Source organism: Pelophylax lessonae (genome assembly GCF_965119305.1).
Source record: "Pelophylax lessonae genome assembly, chromosome: 1".
Classification (NCBI taxonomy): domain Eukaryota; kingdom Metazoa; phylum Chordata; class Amphibia; order Anura; family Ranidae; genus Pelophylax; species Pelophylax lessonae.
Genome location: NC_138768.1, coordinates 863711463 through 863731512, shown reverse-complemented (window position 1 = coordinate 863731512; position 20050 = coordinate 863711463). Strand labels below are relative to the sequence as shown.

General features: G+C 45.4%; 1 protein-coding gene across 1 annotated transcript in view; it reads right to left on the bottom strand.

Annotated features, from left to right (window-relative positions):
- The window catches only part of PHF24 (PHD finger protein 24), a gene marked incomplete at its 5' end in the record, with an annotated part of 124480 nt that overhangs the window by 92338 nt on the left and 12092 nt on the right, over nt 1-20050 (bottom strand). The window contains one exon of the mRNA XM_082243954.1: nt 12687-12872. Within this exon, the coding sequence (XP_082100080.1) occupies nt 12687-12872 (186 nt within the window). The remainder of the gene's footprint in view (nt 1-12686; nt 12873-20050) is intronic.

The following is a 20050-nucleotide window of genomic DNA, read 5'->3' as shown; positions in this document are numbered from 1 at the left end:
TTTTCTTTTTTGGGTTTATAAAGACTTTATTTATTTTGACAAAATTGTTCTGTTTGCTTTGTAGAAGTTAGGAAAGGTCAATCCAGTCTTTTAACACAACTTATACTGTACATGCTTAACAAACTTTCATTGCCTTCCTAAGCCTATTAATTGCACAGAGGACATATTATGTGAACAGACAGACTAATCATCTCTAATATCTGTGCAATACACGGGTCCTGCCAAGCAGTGAAGGACCAGATGGAGCCACGCAGGGCCAGTGCCTGGGAATCTAAGCCACCATAAACGCTGGGAAATAACTGGAAGGGCGAGGACGGCATGAGGCGAATGTTAACACCGTATGCCATTCCCTTAATCTCTACATAAACTGGCTGCTCTCTGGAATAGCAGCAAGGCTGCAAAAATACGAACAGCCGATCTGTAATTTAATTTTAACAAAGCAGATGTGATGTACTAAAGAACCATGGGAACCAAGGGACCCAAGAATATGAATAGCTAGGATTTTAATTGTTTTAATGGTAGAAAGCTTTATATTTGTTTCTGTTCCGCCTTATTTTCATGTATTTTTTTTTATGTCTTGTATTGAAATACATTAGGTTATCCGTTTTCTGTAGTATGCTGACAACTTCTGGTGGCTCCTGACCACTACAATTGTTTACTAATAGGATTTCGGTATATTCCTCTGTCCTCCCCTCCCGTTTAGTGCTAGTGGGTTTAGTCAGTTAGTTATTCACAAAGACAGGGTTTAGGAAAGTCATTGTCTTCTTACACTTTAAAATAATGAAAAATAAACATCCTCTGTACTGCAATTAGCTGAGGTAAAATTGTGTTGAATTAAATTTCTTTGTCTTACTGAAGAGATAAACTGTGTGTGACTGGTGTAGCTATATCAGGTCTTGGAGGGCGTCTTGGAGCTCTACCAGCAGAGGCGGCAGCCACCCTTCAGAGCCTGAAGGGGGCCACCATCAGCAGTGCGACGTCATCTACTGTCCTGCTGCCTCCCGTGTCATCCACCCCAAGGACCCCTGGCCACAGCCTGGTTCCACCACCAGAGACACTGGAAGACCTCCACCTCAACCGACATGAGCTGGAGAACCACAACATGTACTGCAATGTAAGACCCCATATGCTACCAGTTTCTGGAGGAGGGATGGCACCACAGCTACAAGGTCAATGCTCCAGGAGCCATGTGAAAGCTTTGCATGGTGAGGGGGGCACGGGGGTATGGAGATGCTGCACAAGGTGGTGGGGGTGCACAGGGTGGGGGGGGCAGGTTGCAGGGGGAAGCTGCACAAGGTAAGGGGGGGAACAAGGTGAGGGGGTATCAGGGGGTGCACAGAATGGGGAGGAGGATTAGGAAGCTGCAGGAGCTGAGGGGGCAAGGGGGAGTGGCAAAATTGGGGGCAGAGGAGGATAAGGTAGGGGGTGTACAAGGGGGAGGCATGGGGAAGCTGTAGAATGTGGGGAAAGCTTTCCCTTGGGCTTTGTTCCTTCTTGTTGTTCAGTCACTTTGAAGTGCTGCCTTAGTGATGGTGGCTCCTCTGGTTCCTGCAGCTGGCTGGACCCCCTGGACCTGGAGAGCGTGAGTCAGCCAGCTCGAGTGGGCGGACACTAAAAGCTGGGTGGATCAGGAGGATGGTGAGGTTGGCCGCTACGCTACTGCTTCTCATGGAACTTCTACTACTGACCTTCCACATCACTGTGATCCAGGGGGCCCAGCCAGTCAACCAATGTCAGCTGGGTGAGGCCCATCAATAACAGCTGTATGATCACACGCCTCCACATGTGCCCCCTTTGCCCCCCTGCAGTGCTGCCAGCTGGCTGTTACCTATGCTTCAGTTTGTGAATGAACAGGACCCTGCTCAGCACAGAGCACTTTCCATTCATTCACTGTCCAGTGCAGCTGAGGCTGTAGAGGAAGGGATTGGGGAATCTGCCCTCAGTCCTTAGCTCTGTCTCAAAAGTGAGAAGTTATGGGTCTGTTTAGACCCATGATATTTCACCAAAGCCCCCCAAAAGGGTTGATAAAAAATTGTAAAACAAAAAAAATTGTAAAAAAAAAAAAAAAATACAATAGTAAAAACTACTGACACCGACCTCTCCTCTACTGACATTGTCCTCTTCTCCTTTCACTGTCTGCAGACTGGCTGGAGCAGGGAAAATACAGAAGTACTAGTGAACGTCAGCAGAGAAAAACCAGGCGAGGTTGTGCTGTGTGACAAAGCTGTGTAAATCTCAGGACTGGATGGACAGAGATATAAATCCTTTGGCAGCTAAAAGAGTTTCTGTAAATGTACAGTGAGAGAAAAAAGTATTTGAACCCCCCGCTGATTTTGTACGTTTGCCCACTGACAAAGAAATGATCAGTCTATAATTTTATTGGTCGGTTTATTTTACCAGTAAGAGACAGAATAACAACTAAAATATCCAGAAAAACACATTTAAAAAAAGTTATAAATTGATTTGCATTTTGATGACTGAAATAGGTATTTAACCCCTTTGCAAAACATGACTTAGTACTTGGTGGCAAAACCCTTATTGGCAATCACAGAGGTCAGATGTTTCTTGTAGTTGGCCACCAGGTTTGCACACATCTCAGGAGGGATTTTTTCCCACTCCTCTTTGCAGATCCTCTTCAAGTCTTAACCCTTAAGGTCTTGAGACTGATGTTTGGTAACTCAAACCTTCAGCTCCCTCCACATATTTTCTATGGGATTAGGGTCTGGAGACCACTCCAGGACCTTAAAGCGGAGTTCCGGCCTATTTTGCAACTTAAGTGATTCCTGGAGTGCTCGCTATGCTGATCAACAATTGGGCATTTTCAATTTTTTTCGGGGGTCCCTTACCTTATTTTCAGGGCATTTTTTGATTGTACTTCCTCCTTCTCCCCTCTCTGTGGCCACAGCCACCGACATCACTTCCGCCTTTGCATTGCATCCTGGTAGCTGCTTGTCATCACTCCCAGGAGGCTGGAATCAGGAAGAACTCCCAGAACCCTCCCTGGAATCAGGAAGAAGGACACAGCAGATTACACTGCGGCTTCAGATGCCCACATCCAAGATGGCCACGCCCAGAAAGTGTTTTTAAAAGTAAGATTTTGACAAAAAATCCAATACTGTACACCTTGTAAGTATGAGAATAGCGGTTCTGTAAAGGGCGATGGATTAGTATTATGGGGGTATTTTTAGTTAAAAAAGGTATTTGAGGCCGGAACTCCGCTTTAATGTGCTTCTTTTTTAGCCACTCCTTTGTGGCCTTGGCCATGTGTTTTGGGCCATTGGCATGCTGGAATATCCATCCACAACCCATTTCAATGCCCTGGCTGAGGGAAGGAGGTTCTCACCCAAGATTTGACGGTACATGGTCCCGTCCATCGTCCCTTTGATGCGGTGAAGTTGTCCTGTCCCCTTAGCAGAAAAACACCCCCAAAGCATAATGTTTCCATCTCCATGTTTGATGGTGGGGACGGTGTCCTTGGGGTCATAGGCAACATTCCTCCTCCTCCAAACACGGCGAGTTGAGTTGATGCCAAAGAGATTGATTTTGGTCTCATCTACCTACACAACTTTCACCCAGTTCTCCTCTGAATCATTCAGATGTTTATTAGCAAGCTTTAGACGGGCCTGTACATGTGCTTTCCTGAGCAGGGGGACCTTGCGGGCGCTGCAGGATTTCAGTACTTCACGGCGTAGTGTTTTACCAATTGTTTTCTTGGTGACTATGGTCCCAGCTGCCTTGAGATCATTGACATGATTCTCCCGTGTAGTTCTGGGCTGATTCCTCACCGTTCTTATAATCATTGAAACTCCACGAGGTGAGATCTTGCTTGGAGCCCCAGACCGAGGGAGATTGACAGTTATTTTGTGTTTCTTCTATTTGCGAATAATTGCACCAACTGTTGTCACTCTCTCACTAAGCTGTTGGCGATGGTCTTGTAGCCCATTCCAGCCTTGTGTAGGTCCACAATCTTGTCCCTGACACCCTTGGACAGCTCTTTGGTCTTGGCCATGATGGAGAGATTAGAATCTAATTGATTGATTGCTTCCATGGACAGGTGTCTTTTATACAGGTAACAAGCTGAGATTAAGAGCACTCCCTTTAAGGGAGTCCTCCTAGTCTCAGCTTGTTACCAGATTAGAAGACACTCCCCATGGTACAGCACTCTTGACTTTGGATATTACAGCACTGCCCTCATCCCATAGACCAGTAATGGTGAACCTTGGCACCCCAGATGATTTGGAACTACATTTCCCATGATGCTCATGCACTCTGCAGTGTAGCTAAGCATCATGGGAAATGTAGTTCCAGAACATCTGAGGTGTCAAGGTTCGTCATCACTGCCATAGGGGGTGGTACTATAACCTGGCAAATGCAAGACAGTGGTGATCCACAGAACAGGAGCATTCGATTAAAATGCTAAGGCCCCTGGCACAAAAGGAAAGCCAGGTATAGATGAGAACCATATAGGGGGATGATGATGAAGAGAGACACCTGCTGGCTGGCGGTGGACATGCATCTCTGACTCATCATGAAATATGGCGCGCCCAGTGGAAAAGCAAGGAAGTGCAGAAATGCTACAGAAATTAATCTACCTTCCAGGGACCCCCTTATATTTCTTCTGACAGCAACACCCAACCCCCACCAAACTTATATAGCGCATCTAGATGAGCGTGGGATGCACAGATTAAATCTGGACCGGTGCCTGGATGTGCGTCTGCCCGCCAACACTCCGCATTGATTATTCCATTGCTTGTCAACGATAGCTCTTAAAGCAGAGAGACGGTGATCTAGCCATGATAATGGGCCATTAATAATGAATCTGAGCTGCAGCGGAACATTGTGCTGGAAAGGAGCCAGAGTCACTCCAATTTATTGAGAGCCAGGCTAAGAATTAAAAGAAGACTTCCCTTTACTTATGTTGTGGCTCTCTGCGGGGGGCTGAGCACAGCTGTGACACTTGGAAGGAGGACCGTCGCTGCAGTTTTACTGCAATGATCTCAAGATTTTTTGCATTTTAAAATGTGACTCCTTCATGGCCAGGACAGCTACATAACTGCCACTTTAGGGGAAAAAACATCTTCTGTAAGATTGCAGATTGTAAGGAATAGTTTCCTTTCTTTGGTTGCACTTACTGTTACTATTCATTTATCACAGACTTTGCTTTTTTGTTTTCCTTTTCTCTTTTTTATTTCATTTCATCCTCTCTTTTTCTGCATTTATGTTTTTCTTTGCCTCCCACCCTGCCTTCCCTTTTCCCATCTCTTCTATTCTTTACCTTCCTTCTTTCCTCTTTTCCTCACTTTCCTTCCTATCCATCCTCTGTTCTTTATTTTCTTTCATATATTGTTCAGCAGGGGTACAGATTGCAGTGTCTGACATATATAGTCTCCTTTCCTTTTCCTCCAGAGCAATTGGTCTACAAAGACTTGTATATTGCCAACATCCCCAATACCATTACCGACTACTACAAACACCCCATCCCCTTTCCCTTTTCTTCCTTTGTATTTTTCCTTTCCTTTTCCCTTTTCCTTTTGTTCCATTTTCATTTCTTCCTTCCCTTTTCCTTCCCCTTTCTTTCTTTTTTTTTTCCTTTCTCTTTCCCTTTTCCCTAACTGTCCTCTTTCCTTTTTCTTCCTTTCTCTTTCCGTTTTCCCTGACTGTCCTCTTTCCTTTCCTATCACCTTTCTTTGTTTTTTCTTTTGAATTTACCTCTCCTCTTTTTTTTTTTTTTTTAATTATTCTTTTTTTTTTCCGTATTTTCCTTTCCCCTCTTCCTTTGTTTCCTTGTTCATTACTTTCTTTCCCTTTCCTTCCAATTTCTTTACTTTCTCTTCCTTTTTCACTGACTGACCCCTTTTCTTTCCCATTGCCTTTCCTTCTTTTTATTTTGTATTTTCCTCTCCTCTTCTTGTTTTTTTTTCTTTTTCTTTTTTCTGCCTTTGAATTCTACTTTCCTTTCCCCTTTTCTTTTTGGTTCCTTTTTACTTATTTCTTTCCTTTTCCTTCCCCTTTCTTTACTTTTTTCCTTTCTCTTTCTATTTTTATTGACTTTCCCATCTCCTTTCCTTGTTTTCTTTTGTATTTTCCTCTACTCTTTTCTTTCCCTTCCTTTTTGTCTCCTTTTCCTTCCCTTGTCCCTACTTTTCCTTCTTTTCTTTTTCCTTTTTCCTTGACTTTCTCCTTTTCTTTCCTATCTCCTTTCCTTATTTTATGTTGGATTTTCCTCTCCTCTTCTTTTCTTTTCCTTTCCCCCTTTTCCTTTTGATTTCCTTTTTCCTTCCTTTTATTTTTTCTCAATTTCCTTCCCTTTTCCCTTTTCATCCTTTCTCTTTCAGTTCCCCCTTTCTTTCCTATTTCCTTTCCTTTTTTTTTTCTTTTTCTATTCTCCTCTCCTCTCTCCCTTCCTCTCTCATTCTTGTCAGGACCTAGATCACCTGCTGGTGGAAATGTGCAGGAGGTTGTAGTTCCAGTGTCCACTAGTGGGTATCTACCAGCAGCCAGCAGATTCCAGTTATCAGTCTCCACCTAATGCTGGCTGCTGGAAGGGTATTTAGTCTTCTCATGTCAGTGTATTGCTTTACTAGCCAGATACTGCTTGCCTGTTCCTGCTTCTGCCGTGTACCTATATGATGCTCCTGTCTAGTAAGCTGCCTTCCTTCTACCTACTCCACCTTGTTCCTGATCCCAGTCTTGGTTCCACCCTTTTTCTGACTGTTCTTCAGTTTTGCCCTGTTTTTCTGTGTTCCCCATTTTGTATATATTGTATAGTTAGTTGCTAGATAGGTTTTCTGTTGCTCAGTTAGGTTGCTTGTAAGGTATTTTGTCTTTGTCTTATGTTTCACTTGTATCTTCACGCTTGCTGTATTTTCTGTATGTTGGTGTTTGGATGTGTTTCTTTTCTCGCTATAAATAAATCTTAAGTCATATATAGTCATGTGTCAATTTCCTGAGTATAGCTACGCAGATCTGGCTATCCCTGCTGCTTTCTCCTAACAATACCAGTTGTTCAGCAGAGGTACAGATTGCAGTGTCTGACATACAGACAGTTATACCCCTAGAGGTTTCCCTTTAAACATGTTTGGTAAGATTTCCCAGTTGAAAGAACATTTTCCTTCTTGTTCTTGTAACACTTGACACCTCATTGTTCCCGTTCAGCTCTCACAGCTGTCATGTAATTTTGCTCTGCTGAGACTATTCTGTGCAGACACGCTCTCTTCGCTTTTGGACAAGCAGTGGAATTTTATTTCTGCGTCTGTGCGCACATTACCCCGCTCTGGCCTTTGCTGAACCTGAATTCAGGGATGAATCCCAGCAGGGCTTTCTGTGGGTCTGCTCTCTCACATCTCATCCGATGCCTTGTGGTTATAAAATTAGACGGAGAGAGCGCCGTATCTTTATTAGACGACTTGAAAAGCAGCGTGCGGATCTTGCTGGCGGTTGCGCGGGCGATCAATGTGTCTCTTTCTGCTTGTTTTCTTTTATTGGGTGTTTGAGGGTAAAATTCATCCTATTGGGTCTCTGGAGGTGCTCGGCTTTCATGTAGCTTTGTGGTTTTTTTGCTCTGAGTTTGACCTAAAAGTGCTGTGTTGCCACCTTCAAGTTCTATACCATTGTGCATAATTAATAACTTACTGGCAGCCGGGGGGGAAGCCGACGCAAACAGAATATATACAGTGAATGCTTTGCAGCAGGGCGGTTTTGCAAAATAAAAAGGTTTAGAACATCAGAAGCACTTCAGGACTCCAAAATGGAAACACAGCAGAAGGTATTTGTTTGATGCATCAAACCTGCCAGGAAAGGAAATTGCTGGCTAAATTGAGCATTGCCTGACAAAGACCTTATGTCGAAATGCGTAGAGCGGAGACGTCATCATGTGCCACTCTGAGGAGGTCTGTTAATGCTCTGCTGTTTGTTGGAGGGTTAAGTATTATACTGATCTCCCCCATCTTTACACATTATACTGTGGCCACCCAACCACTTTATTATGATGCTTCTGAAAAGTATAGTACTACTCAAGCACTTTTCACATTTAAGAAGGTCTCCTATTGTTTTTTTTCTGCATTTTTATAAAAAAAATTTAGTCATGTTCTGGACTACAGTAATATGAAAATTGAGATGTTGCCTTGTCATATCTTTTTCTTTTTCTTTGTTTGGTACCGAAGACATGCTACATCATCCTCCCTCTGGTCAGCAGGGGAAAAATAAGGCTAGGAGAACCCATAAGCTTTTAGGAGCTTTGGGAGGTATAGTCCAAAGCAACAGAGCAACTGGGCTTTTAAACTACATATCCCAACATGCTTTGGGGCGGAGGAGGAGCCAAAGAAGAGGGGCCAAAGAGAGCTTAAGTAGAATTGCCTAGAAAAGCCATTCGCTTGGTGACACAGGGACACAGCAGGTTGAGCCAAGCGGGCTCAGATCCATTCAACAGAAGATACGTAAGACAGCCAGCAACATTCTTATCAGTGGCACTGAGAGGCTGCAGGTGTGCAAGCCCACTGCTACAGGCATAAAGTAGAACTGAGGGGACCCCTTCCATCGCTAGAGTAAACCATTGAGTCCAGGTGTCGCTGAGAGGGATGCAAGCCCATGTTTTCTTGTTGTTATTTACAAGATCCACTGAAAGCAGGTTATCTACGCAACAGAAACCCATGCCCAGTCAGCCACCCAGCTATTGACATTGCTTTACACCATCCCCAAAGTGTCTGTGCCGCAGGGATGCTAAACTACAACGGCTACTGATTGTAGAGTTTAAAGGCTACTCTGAAACCAGCCGGTATTCTCTGCCTACTCACCATCTATAACTTCTTAAAAGAGACTCTTACTAAGTGCACCAGCATTTTAAAAAGGCCCCAATGGTAGCCACCTGGAGATCATTATTAGAGACTCCCCCTCCCAATTCTTTTATTACTCTTCATTTGTTTTCCACTTAGCATTTAATTGCTTTATGGTTTATGACCATGTAGTCAATTTAGGTCTGGCTTAGCCATCATGAGTGCAGGTTGACAACATAGCCTTAGTATATAACTATATATATATAGTTTAGTAGTTCTAATTTGTCCACTACTCATTTCTGCATTTTTGGGGCTTTGTTACTGTTTAAGCGGACCTGGAAGTTAAACACAAATATTGTTTTAAACTCTGGTAGTGATGCTCTGTATATCGATAATGTTAAAGGAGAAGTACAGCCAAAACTCACTTGGCTGTACTCCTCCTGTGGATCACAGGAGTGCAGTCCGTTCTGCACTCCTGTGACCCATTTTTAGACGACAACATGCTAAAGCTTGCTGTCTGCTGAAGTCACAGGGCCGGTTTAGGCTGGGAAAAGATCACGACCATATGGTCGGGATCCACCCACATGTCTGGACCGGCACCCAGGTCAGCCTCTCAGTGTGCCACTAAAAGTCTGAGCCATCCGCTCCACAGCCCAGTGCTTCAGTGAGCACCGGGGGGCAGGGAAGGGCAGGGAAGGACAGAAAGCTGTGACTGACTGACAGTCAGCAGCTCTCTGCTCACGGAGCACTGAGAACTGAGCGATCAGCAGTGTTTGATTGCTCAGTCTTAGAGGTGGCAGGGGACAGATGTAGCATCGGACTGATGCTGCATCCACCTAGGAAAGTGTGATTTAAAAAAACAAAACCCAAACTTCTCTTTTAATGCTATGTTCAATCCATGTGGTATTTAACTGGCCATCTATTGGTTGTATTTACATTACAGAACGCTGTCTTGTTACTATTTGCCCTGGTGCTTGTCTGTCTAGTAGAACTTTATTGCTGGGTGTCAGATACTGCCTGGCACATTTGTGAGGCTATACAGACCTCCACCCAACCAGGTGGGACAGAGAGGTTGAGACATGTAAAGAGTCCAGTGTGAAGAACAGAAGGACCCATTCTATTCAGTGGCTCTTACAAGGGTAGCGCTGCATATTATAATATCAGAAGCATTTTGTCTTTTGGGCATTCTTCTGAACATTTTGAGCTGCAGCAGATAGATAAAAATTTCCAATGTTTGAATTGATGATTCATGGGCACATGAACCTGTCTGTATTTTGGTGGTCCTATCTGCCAGGAATTTCTGTGACCATTATAAGGTTGTAGTGAATTAGAAGGGTTTTCCAGTGTATGCATAGATGACACATGCACATAATGACCTTCCTATAATTTGGGGGTCACAAAGGTCAGTGAATGTGGTTTTGATGGATGGAGGTACACAAGATAAACATCACTTTGAATGCTGACAGGAGGATTACCACGTTGCCATCAATACTCCACTCCTCTTTATCTCCACAATCTCAATCTTTTCAAAACTGAGCTCCTCTGACTTCTCTGTCGAGATCAATGGCACAACCATCAACACCTCCCCTCATGGAAGGGTGCTAGGTATATCCTGGACTCTTCTTTCAGCCCCACATCCAATCACTGACCAAATCTTGCTGCTTTAATCTCTGTAACATCTCCAAAATACACCCCTGCTTAACCAAAAACACCACTCCTTGTGTTATCGCTTGCCTTGACTATTGCAATTACTTCCTCACTGGCCTATGTCTATACAGGCTACCCCGCCCCCCCCCCCCCTTTAGTCTATTGTGAATGCTGTTACCAGACTCATCCACTTGCTCAGTGTCCGCTACCCCGCTCTGCTAATCCCTCCACTTGCTTCCACTCGACCAATGAATACATTTCATAATACTAATAACAGCCTACAAAGCCATACACTACTCAGCCCCGAGCCACATCACCAACCTCGTCTCGAAATACCAACCAAACTGTTCTCTCCTCACCTTTCTAGATCTCCTGAACTCTAGCTCCCTTGTCACCGTCCACCATGCTCTCCTCCAGGACTTCTTCAGCGCCTCTCCTATCCTCTTGAACTCCTTAACCCAATCTGTCTATCTCCTACTCCAAGGATTCCCAAACTATGGCCCTGCAGTTGTTCAGGAACTACAATTCCCATCATGTCTAGTCATGTCTGTGAATGTCAGAGTTTTACAATGCCTCATGGGATGTGTAGTTCTGCAATAGCTGCAGGGTTGTCGTTTGGGAATCCCTGTCCTACTCTATCCGTCCTTAGGCGCTCCCTAAAAACCCATCTCTTCAGAGAGGCCTGTCTCATTTCTGCCTAAGAAAGTGTAATTTTACTTTCTCCATCAGCTCATCCTCCATAGTTATTGCCTTTTAGTATCACTTGACTGTTCCTTTTAGATTGTAAGCTCTAAAGAGCAGTTCCCTCTATTTCCTCTTGTTTTCAACTGTTATGTACATGTACTTCCTCTCTCCATTCTGTACATAGTTGTTATATTAACCCTGTATAATAACAATAATGCATGATAATTTTATCAAATTTCAAAATTCTGCCAAAATTAATTGGCGCCAATGACGTTAAAGTCTCTTGTAGTTCACATAAGATAGATAAAAAAAAGCTGAGATTTCGGTTGAGTGCACAGGAAGCTATTTAAACATACTGGCTTATTAGCAACAGACATTTCCTAGACATTAAAAAAGAGAGCTTAGCTCAGGGGTGTCAAACTCAATTTCATCCCGGGCCACATCAGCATTATGGTTGCCCTCAAAGGGCCGGTTATATCTGTAAGATTAGATGTCCAGAGCACCCCATACACCCTTACATGAGAGGTCAAGAGCCCCCCCCCCCCACCATAAGAAATCAAGAGTCACCCACCCTTCCTTACATCACAAAGCACCCCTTACCTTGTGCCAGGAAGAAGATACAGGTGGGTCTGGGAGGAAGAAAGTACAGGGTTTGGAGGAGGACCCGAGAAGGGCTGGAGTCAGCTTCCAGGGTCGGCTGAATGCTGAGACCAGGGGAGGCAGAGACAAGGTGGTGTGGCTGCACAGAGGGGTGCAGGATCTGGATGCTGCGGACTGCTGAGAAAGGGGGGGGGGGGTGGGGGTAGCAAAGACGAGCCTTTCTGCAGCTGTACAGAGAAGCGTTGGATCTGGCAAAAGAGTTCTGTCCCCACTGCTGCCGACTACTGAGACAGGAGGGGGTGCTGCAGCTACAGGAGAGTTGCAAGGGCCACATGAAATAGCCTGGGGGGCCGCATTCGGCCCGCGGGCCTTGTGTTTGACACCTGTGGCTTAGCTTATCAAAAGAAAGCAAATGTACCCACCATATCTAAAGACTAGTAAGGTGTATTAGATTACATTTTGGTTGTTGACTTTAGATACACTTTGATGGTTCTGGGTGATTTGTAGTGCTTCAGTGATCTTTAAATAGCTCCTGAGGGTTACAGTAGTTTTTTGGCTATACTTGACCTGTTCAGAGTAGAGATTACAAGCACAGGTGGCTGTGTAAGGTAGGGGCACAGAGGTACCCATTTTAGCTCCACCAATTAACTTCTAGATGTCACAATAGTTAGCGTTGGTAGCACTGTAGTAATGAGTAGGCTGTGTAAGTGCCTAGGAAGCTGCTAGTGAGTGAGGTATACAAAAGATAGCTAGGAAGTGCTAGTCCTGTTCCTGCCAGTGTGGGACATCTTGGGTAGAGGGCACTGTATAAATGAGCTCATAATATTACTTTAGGCAAAACATACTGATTAGTCTATTTATCATTTTATATAGACAGCCTATAATAGCAATAGCCTTTAAAAGCAAACCAAAATATGTCAGACCAAAGTCCTGATGATGTACTAATTTAGCTCAGTGAAACATTGAAAGCCAACGCCTACTTACACAATAATAACAGCTCCATCCTGTCTCTGTATGTGCCATTTCTGTAACCTCAAGTGCATTGTCGTTGAGCAGGTAGCCCATCCGGCGCAGACAGCCATCGTGGAAGACCCGAGAACAGATCCGGCATGGATAGAGGCTCTCAGCAGTCCACACTTCGCAAATTTCACACATCTCATCATTTCTGATCTATAAAAAGGATATAAAGTATATTATTCAATGTAGAGGAACATATCATAAACAAATGTCCTCCTAAAACTGATATTTATGTTTTAGACAGGCATCAGTGCATTTAAACTTGCACAAGATTCTCATATTTGTGAAAGATTCCAGTATCAAGATTTAGTTCATGTTTTTTGTGTATTTGCTCCTCCTAGAAAAACACAATGGAAATGTCACATAGACTACTCTATATGGCCAACAGTATGTGGATAGCTGACCATCATACCTACACTGTATGGCCAACAGTATGTGGAAACCTGACCAGTGACCACCACACCTACGCTATATGGCCAATAGATTGTAGACACCTGACCATAATACCTAAACTATATGGCCAAAAGTATGTGGACACCTGGCTATCACACCTACACTATATGCCCAGCAGTAAGTGGACATTTGAACTTCACACCTACACTATATAGCCAACTGTATGTGGACACCTGACTATCACACCTACACTATATGTCCAACGGTATGTGAACATCTGACAATCAAACCTACACTATTTGGCCAGCAGTAAGTGGACATTTGAACGTCACACCTACACTATATTGCCAACGGTATGTGGACACCTGACCATGCCACCTTCGCTATATAGCCAACTGTACATGGACACCTGACCATCACACCTACACTATATGGCCAACTCTATGTGGACAGTAGACCATCACACCTATACTGTATGGCTAACATTATGTGGACATCTGACCATCACACCTATACTGTATGGCCAAAATAATGTGGATACCTGACCATCACACCTACACTATATGGCCAACAGTATGTGTACAGCTGACCATCACACTTACACTGTATGGCCAACAGTATGTGGAAACCTGACCAGTGACCACCACACCTACGCTATATAAATACAAATGTGGCGCTAATCTTGTAAGATTAATCAAAGAAATCTTTGATATTAGTGGATAATAAGCAACAGTTCCAATTCTTTCCCATGGATAAATAAAAACTTCCAAAAGAAGGGGAGAGATGTGAAGATCCTCAGCGAGGGAAACCACCACCAGGCACCCGCACACACTGATCCTTACCAGATCCCAATGACCCTCATCACAAAGGTCAAAAACGCTAATGGCACAAGCCCTGGAAAGCCGGGATCCTTCACTCCTCCTCATTAGATGTTATCCATCAAGCGGGCAGTCGTTAAGTCCTTGCAGGGTCCCCATGTGAGGAAACAAAATACCAACACATAGTGTACACTGCTAAAAGGTTTTATTGTCCCCAAAGGATAAAATTGCACTTACTCGACAGCCGCAATTAGAGAGCGTTGCTTATTTCCACCTCCGTACGGTCGGGTGCTCGCGCATCCCACCAGAAAAATGGCCGCCGTGTCTCTTCCTCGTGTGGCGTGCGTCGCCGTAGGCTCCACCCGACGCGTTTCGTCAGAGCTGACGTCGTCTAGGGGTGTGGTCCTACGGAATCAACGCCATATATATAGGATTGAGACGGGCGGAAGTAGTCCAATTCACCACCACCCGGAAACGGCCAGCTTGCGCTCCACCGCCCGGATGTGGGAATGGTAAAGATAAACATAGAGGCATAATAGCCCCATCACTCCGATCACCACATAATATGGGATCGATTTAGGCAAAAAAGAGGAAAAAAGCCTTTTGAATATTAGACTTTTATAACAGTGATCACCGTTACCAAAAGTCAACACACTGCTTGATCAGAGATCACAGCGCCCTCTGGTGGTCACACTATAGACCACAGAAGGGGGAAAAGAAACAACACTCTCTTCACATAACGGAACAAAGCAAAATATAAAAACATTATAACACATAATTAAGGATTAAAAAAGTTGAAAAATTGGACAATGAATACAATTCTTAATGTTAGCACTCTAAATCAGAATCTTATAGAACACCAAAAATCATATCCAAAACAAGTCAAAGCACAATATATAAAAACTGGGGAACATAGTAATGGGGTAATATCAAGAATTGTTAATGAACGCATTCAGATCCCATTCTATGTTCAGACCCAATGGGGTATAGGACTTAAGCCTATATATCCAGCTGGTTTCTAGCTTGGAAACCCCCCGGGTCATGTTACTACCTCTCCAATAGATTGTATATGGCCAATAGATTGTAGACACCTGACCATAACACCTACACTATATGGCCAATAGTATGTGGATACCTGGCTATCACACCTATACTATATGTCCAACGGTATGTGGACATCTGACAATCGAACCTTCACTATATGGCCAGCAGTAAGTGGACATTTGAACATCACACCTACACAAAATGGCGAAAAGGTATGTGGACACCTGACAATCTCACCTACACTATATAGCCAACTGTATGTGGACACCTGACTATCACACCTACACTATATGTCCAATGGTTTGTGAACATCTGACAATCAAACCTACACTATTTGGCCAGCAGTAAGTGGACATTTGAACGTCACACCTACACAATATAGCCAACGGTATGTGGACACCTGACCATGCCACCTTCGCTATATAGCCAACTGTACACGGACACCTGACCATTACACCTACACTATATGGCCAACTCTATGTGGACAGTAGACCATCACACCTATACTGTATGGCTAACAGTATGTGGACATCTGACCATCACACCTATACTGTATGGCCAAAATAATGTGGATACCTGACCATCACACCTACACTATATGGCCAACAGTATGTGTACAGCTGACCATCACACTTACACTATATGGCCAACAGTATGTGGACACCTGACCATCACACATACACTATATGGCCAGAGCTATGTAGACATCTGACTGTCACATCTACACTATATGGCCAACACTATGTGGACACCTGACCATTACACCTACACTATATGGTCAACAGTATGTGGACATATGACCATCACACTATATGACCAACAGTATGTGGACAGCTAACAATCACACCTACACTATATAGCCAATAGTATGTGGACATCTGGCTATGGTAAGTGTACATCTGAACTGCACACCTAAACAATATAGGAAAATGGTATGTGGACATCTGACCATCAATCCTATACCATATGGCTAACAGTATGTGGACACCTGACCATTACATCTACACTATATCAGACATCTCAAGTCTCCCGCAAGTCGCGGGAGACTCCCGCTATCCGCCCTGAGCTCACGGACACCCGCGAGCTCAGAGCAATATCCCGGCTCTGTGTGTGAGTGAGTCAGATGAGATGACTCATCGATCGATGCAGGCAGGAGTGTGACAGCTGTCAGCAAGCTGAGCCTGCACAGACATCACGTCGGAGCCGAAGTAGATCCGGCTCACAGGCGGAGTGATATGAGTCATGCACTCCGCCTGTGGGAGGAGCTGCAAAGAGCAAGAAGCGGCTTTGCTCTCTACTACAGCCACATTCTACTCCAGGAGGCATTTTGGTGCGCGCGGGACTGTGACACTGTGACACCCCACTCTGTGACAGTACCAGCAAGTGACCAGGCCAGTACCAGCAAGTGACCAGCACCAGTGACCAGGCCAGTACCAGCGCCAGTGACCAGCACCAGTGACCAGGCCAGTACCAGCGCCAGTGGCCAGCACCAGTGACCAGGCCAGTACCAGCGCCAGTGACCAGCACCAGTGACCAGGCCAGTACCAGCACCAGTGACCAGTGAGCAGTACCAGCACCAGTGACCAGGCCAGTACCAGCACCAGTGACCAGGCCAGTACCAGCACCAGTGACCAGGCCAGTACCAGCACCAGTGACCAGTACCAGCACCAGTGACCAGGCCAGTAACAGCACCAGTGACCAGCACCAGTGACCAGTACCAGCACCAGTGACCAGGCCAGTACCAGCACCAGTGACCAGCACCAGTGACCAGTACCAGCACCAGTGACCAGGCCAGTACCAGTACCAGCACCAGTACCAGCACCAGTGACCAGGCCAGTACCAGCACCAGTGACCAGTACCAGCACCAGTGACCAGCACCAGTGACCAGTACCAGCACCAGTGACCAGCACCAGCACCAGTGACCAGCACCAGTGACCAGCACCAGCACCAGTGACCAGCACCAGTACCAGCACCAGTGACCAGCACCAGTGACCAGGCCAGCACCAGTGACCAGGCCAGTACCAGCACCAGTGACCAGGCCAGTACCAGCACCAGTGACCAGCACCAGTGACCAGGCCAGTACCAGCACCAGTGACCAGGCCAGTACCAGCACCAGTGACCAGGCCAGTACCAGCACCAGTGACCAGTACCAGCACCAGTGACCAGGCCAGTACCAGCACCAGTGACCAGTGACCAGCACCAGTACCAGCACCAGTGACCAGGCCAGTACCAGCACCAGTGACCAGGCCAGTACCAGCACCAGTGACCAGGCCAGTACCAGCACCAGTGACCAGCACCAGTACCAGCACCAGTGACCAGGCCAGTACCAGCACCAGTGACCAGCACCAGTGACCAGCACCAGTACCAGTACCAGTGACCAGCACCAGTGACCAGCACCAGCACCAGCACCAGTGACCAGCACCAGTACCAGCACCAGTGACCAGGCCAGTACCAGCGCCAGTAACCAGCACCAGTGACCAGGCCAGTACCAGCACCAGTGACCAGGCCAGTACCAGCGCCAGTAACCAGCACCAGTAACCAGGCCAATACCAGCATCAGTGACTAGGCCAGTACCAGAGACCAGTACGAGCGCCAGTACCAGCACCAGTGACCAGTACCCGCACCAGTTACCAGAGCAGTACAGTACCAGCACCAGTGAACAGTACCAGCATCAGTGACCAGTACCAGCATCAGTGACCAGGTATACTGATTACATTTAGTTTCATTATTCTCTGGTAGTGTTAAATTGGAAAGGGGGGTGCGGCGCAGGCGTACGTGTGGGGGGGGGGCTCATCTCCCTGAAATGACTTTGCCACCTCCCTGAAATGAGTTTTTGCAGGTTGGGATGTCTGCTATATCTACACTATATAGTCAAAAGTATGTAGCCACCTGATCATCAAACCTACACTATTTAGTTAAGACTATGGAGACAGCCCTCCAAATGATTGAATTCAGGTGTACCCAAGTAAAGGGATTGTTAATTCCAAAGCATACAAAGACACTCCAGGCAATTGTGCTTTTCCAACCTTGCAGTAAGAGTTCAGGGAAGGCCCTTTTCTGCTTGAGCATGACTGTGCCCCGTGTACAAAGCCAGCTCCATAAAGACATGGTTTTTCCAATTTGGTGTGGAGGAACCTGAGTGGCCTGCAGCATCCTGACCTCAACCCTACTGAACAGGTTTGGAATCAATCGAAACACTGATTGAGAGCCAAGTCTTCTCATCCAATACCAGTACCTGACCTCATAAGTGTTCTTTTGGTTAAATTGACACACATTCCAACAACATCCTGTGGATATCTTGTGAAGAGCTACAAAGGAAGGGGATCAACTTCATGATAATGTCCACTATATGGCCAACAGCATGTGGACACCTGGCTATCACACCTACACTATATGGCCAACGATATGTGGACACCTGACAATCCCACCTACGCTATATTGCCAACAGTATGTTGACACCTGACCATGCCACCTACGCTATATAGCCAACTGTATGTGGACACCTGACCATCACAGCTACACTATATGGCCAACTGTATGCGGACAGTAGACCATCACACCTATACTGTATGGCTAACAGTATGTGGATACCTGACCATCACACCTACACTATATGGCCAACAGTATGTGGACACCTGACCATCACACATACACTATATGGCCAGAGCTATGTAGACATCTGACTGTCACATCTACACTATATGGTCAACAGTATGTGGACACCTGACCATTATACCTACACTATATGGTCAACAGTATGTGGACATAAGACCATCACACTATATGACTAACAGTATGTGGAAAGCTAACAATCACACCTACACTATATAGCCACCTGACCATCACATCTACACTATATCTACACTATATAGTCAACAGTATGTAGCCACCTGATCATCATACCTACACTATTTAGTTAAGACTATGGAGACAGCCCTCCAAATGATTGAGTTCAGGTGTACCCAAGTAAAGGGATTGGTAATTCCACAGCATACAAAGACACTCCAGGCAATTGTGCTTTTCCAACCTTGCGGTAAGAGTTTAGGGAAGGCCCTTTTGTGCTTCAGCATGACTGTACCCCCGTGTACAAAGCCAGCTACATAAAGACATAGTTTGTCCAGTTTGATGTGGAGGAACCTGAGTGGCCTGCAGCATCCTGACCTCAACCTTACTGAACGGTTTTGGAATCAATCGAAACACTGATTGTGAGCCAAGTCTTCTCATCCAACACCAGTACCCAACCTCACAAGTGTTCTTTTGGTTAAACTGACACACATTCCAACAACATCCTGTGGATATCTTGTGAAGCGCTACAAAGGAAGGGGATCAACTTCATGATAATGTCCATGGTTTTGGAACAGTAAAACCAAAAGAATATTTGTGAGGTTAGGTACTGCTGTTAAATGAGACCTGGCTCACAATCAGTGTTTCCATTCCTCCCAAAGATGTTCGGTGGGGTTGAGGTCAGGGATCTGTGCAGGCCACTCAAGCTTGCTGTATATTGGTGTGGTGGGCAGGTGTCCACTAATATTTTGCCATAGTATATAGAGCTGCATGTGACTCAATATCCTTCCTCCCATGTCACCGCACTGGCACTTGGAACTCAGGCACCTGGTCCTCTCTTTGCTTCCGGCAGCTGAATAGGAAGCAAAGGAAAGGCAAATACAAGAGTTATTTATATATGTACACTAATTAATTATGTACAACGAAAACCATATTGATCGTTTTCACTAATGACGTCAAAGAAGCTTACTATTCAGAGCCAATTTGGTTTAAAGCCATTTATTCTACAACCACTATTTTAGGTAGCAGGGCAAAAATCACAGCTTCTAAAATATTAAAACACAGCAGGTAGTGCTCTTGATTCTAGTAACATTCAAATACTGATCGCAGGTGCTTGAGGCTCCTCATGGATTCACCCCATATGCAGGGCCGGTGCTACCACTAGGCAAACTAGGGTGCACTGCCACCTAGGGGCGCAGCCATGGCCAGTGCCACATTCCTCTCCTGTCACCTCCTCATCCCCAATGGATGTCACCTTTAGAGAGGGGGGCACTTTGTATATGAAGGGGTGGG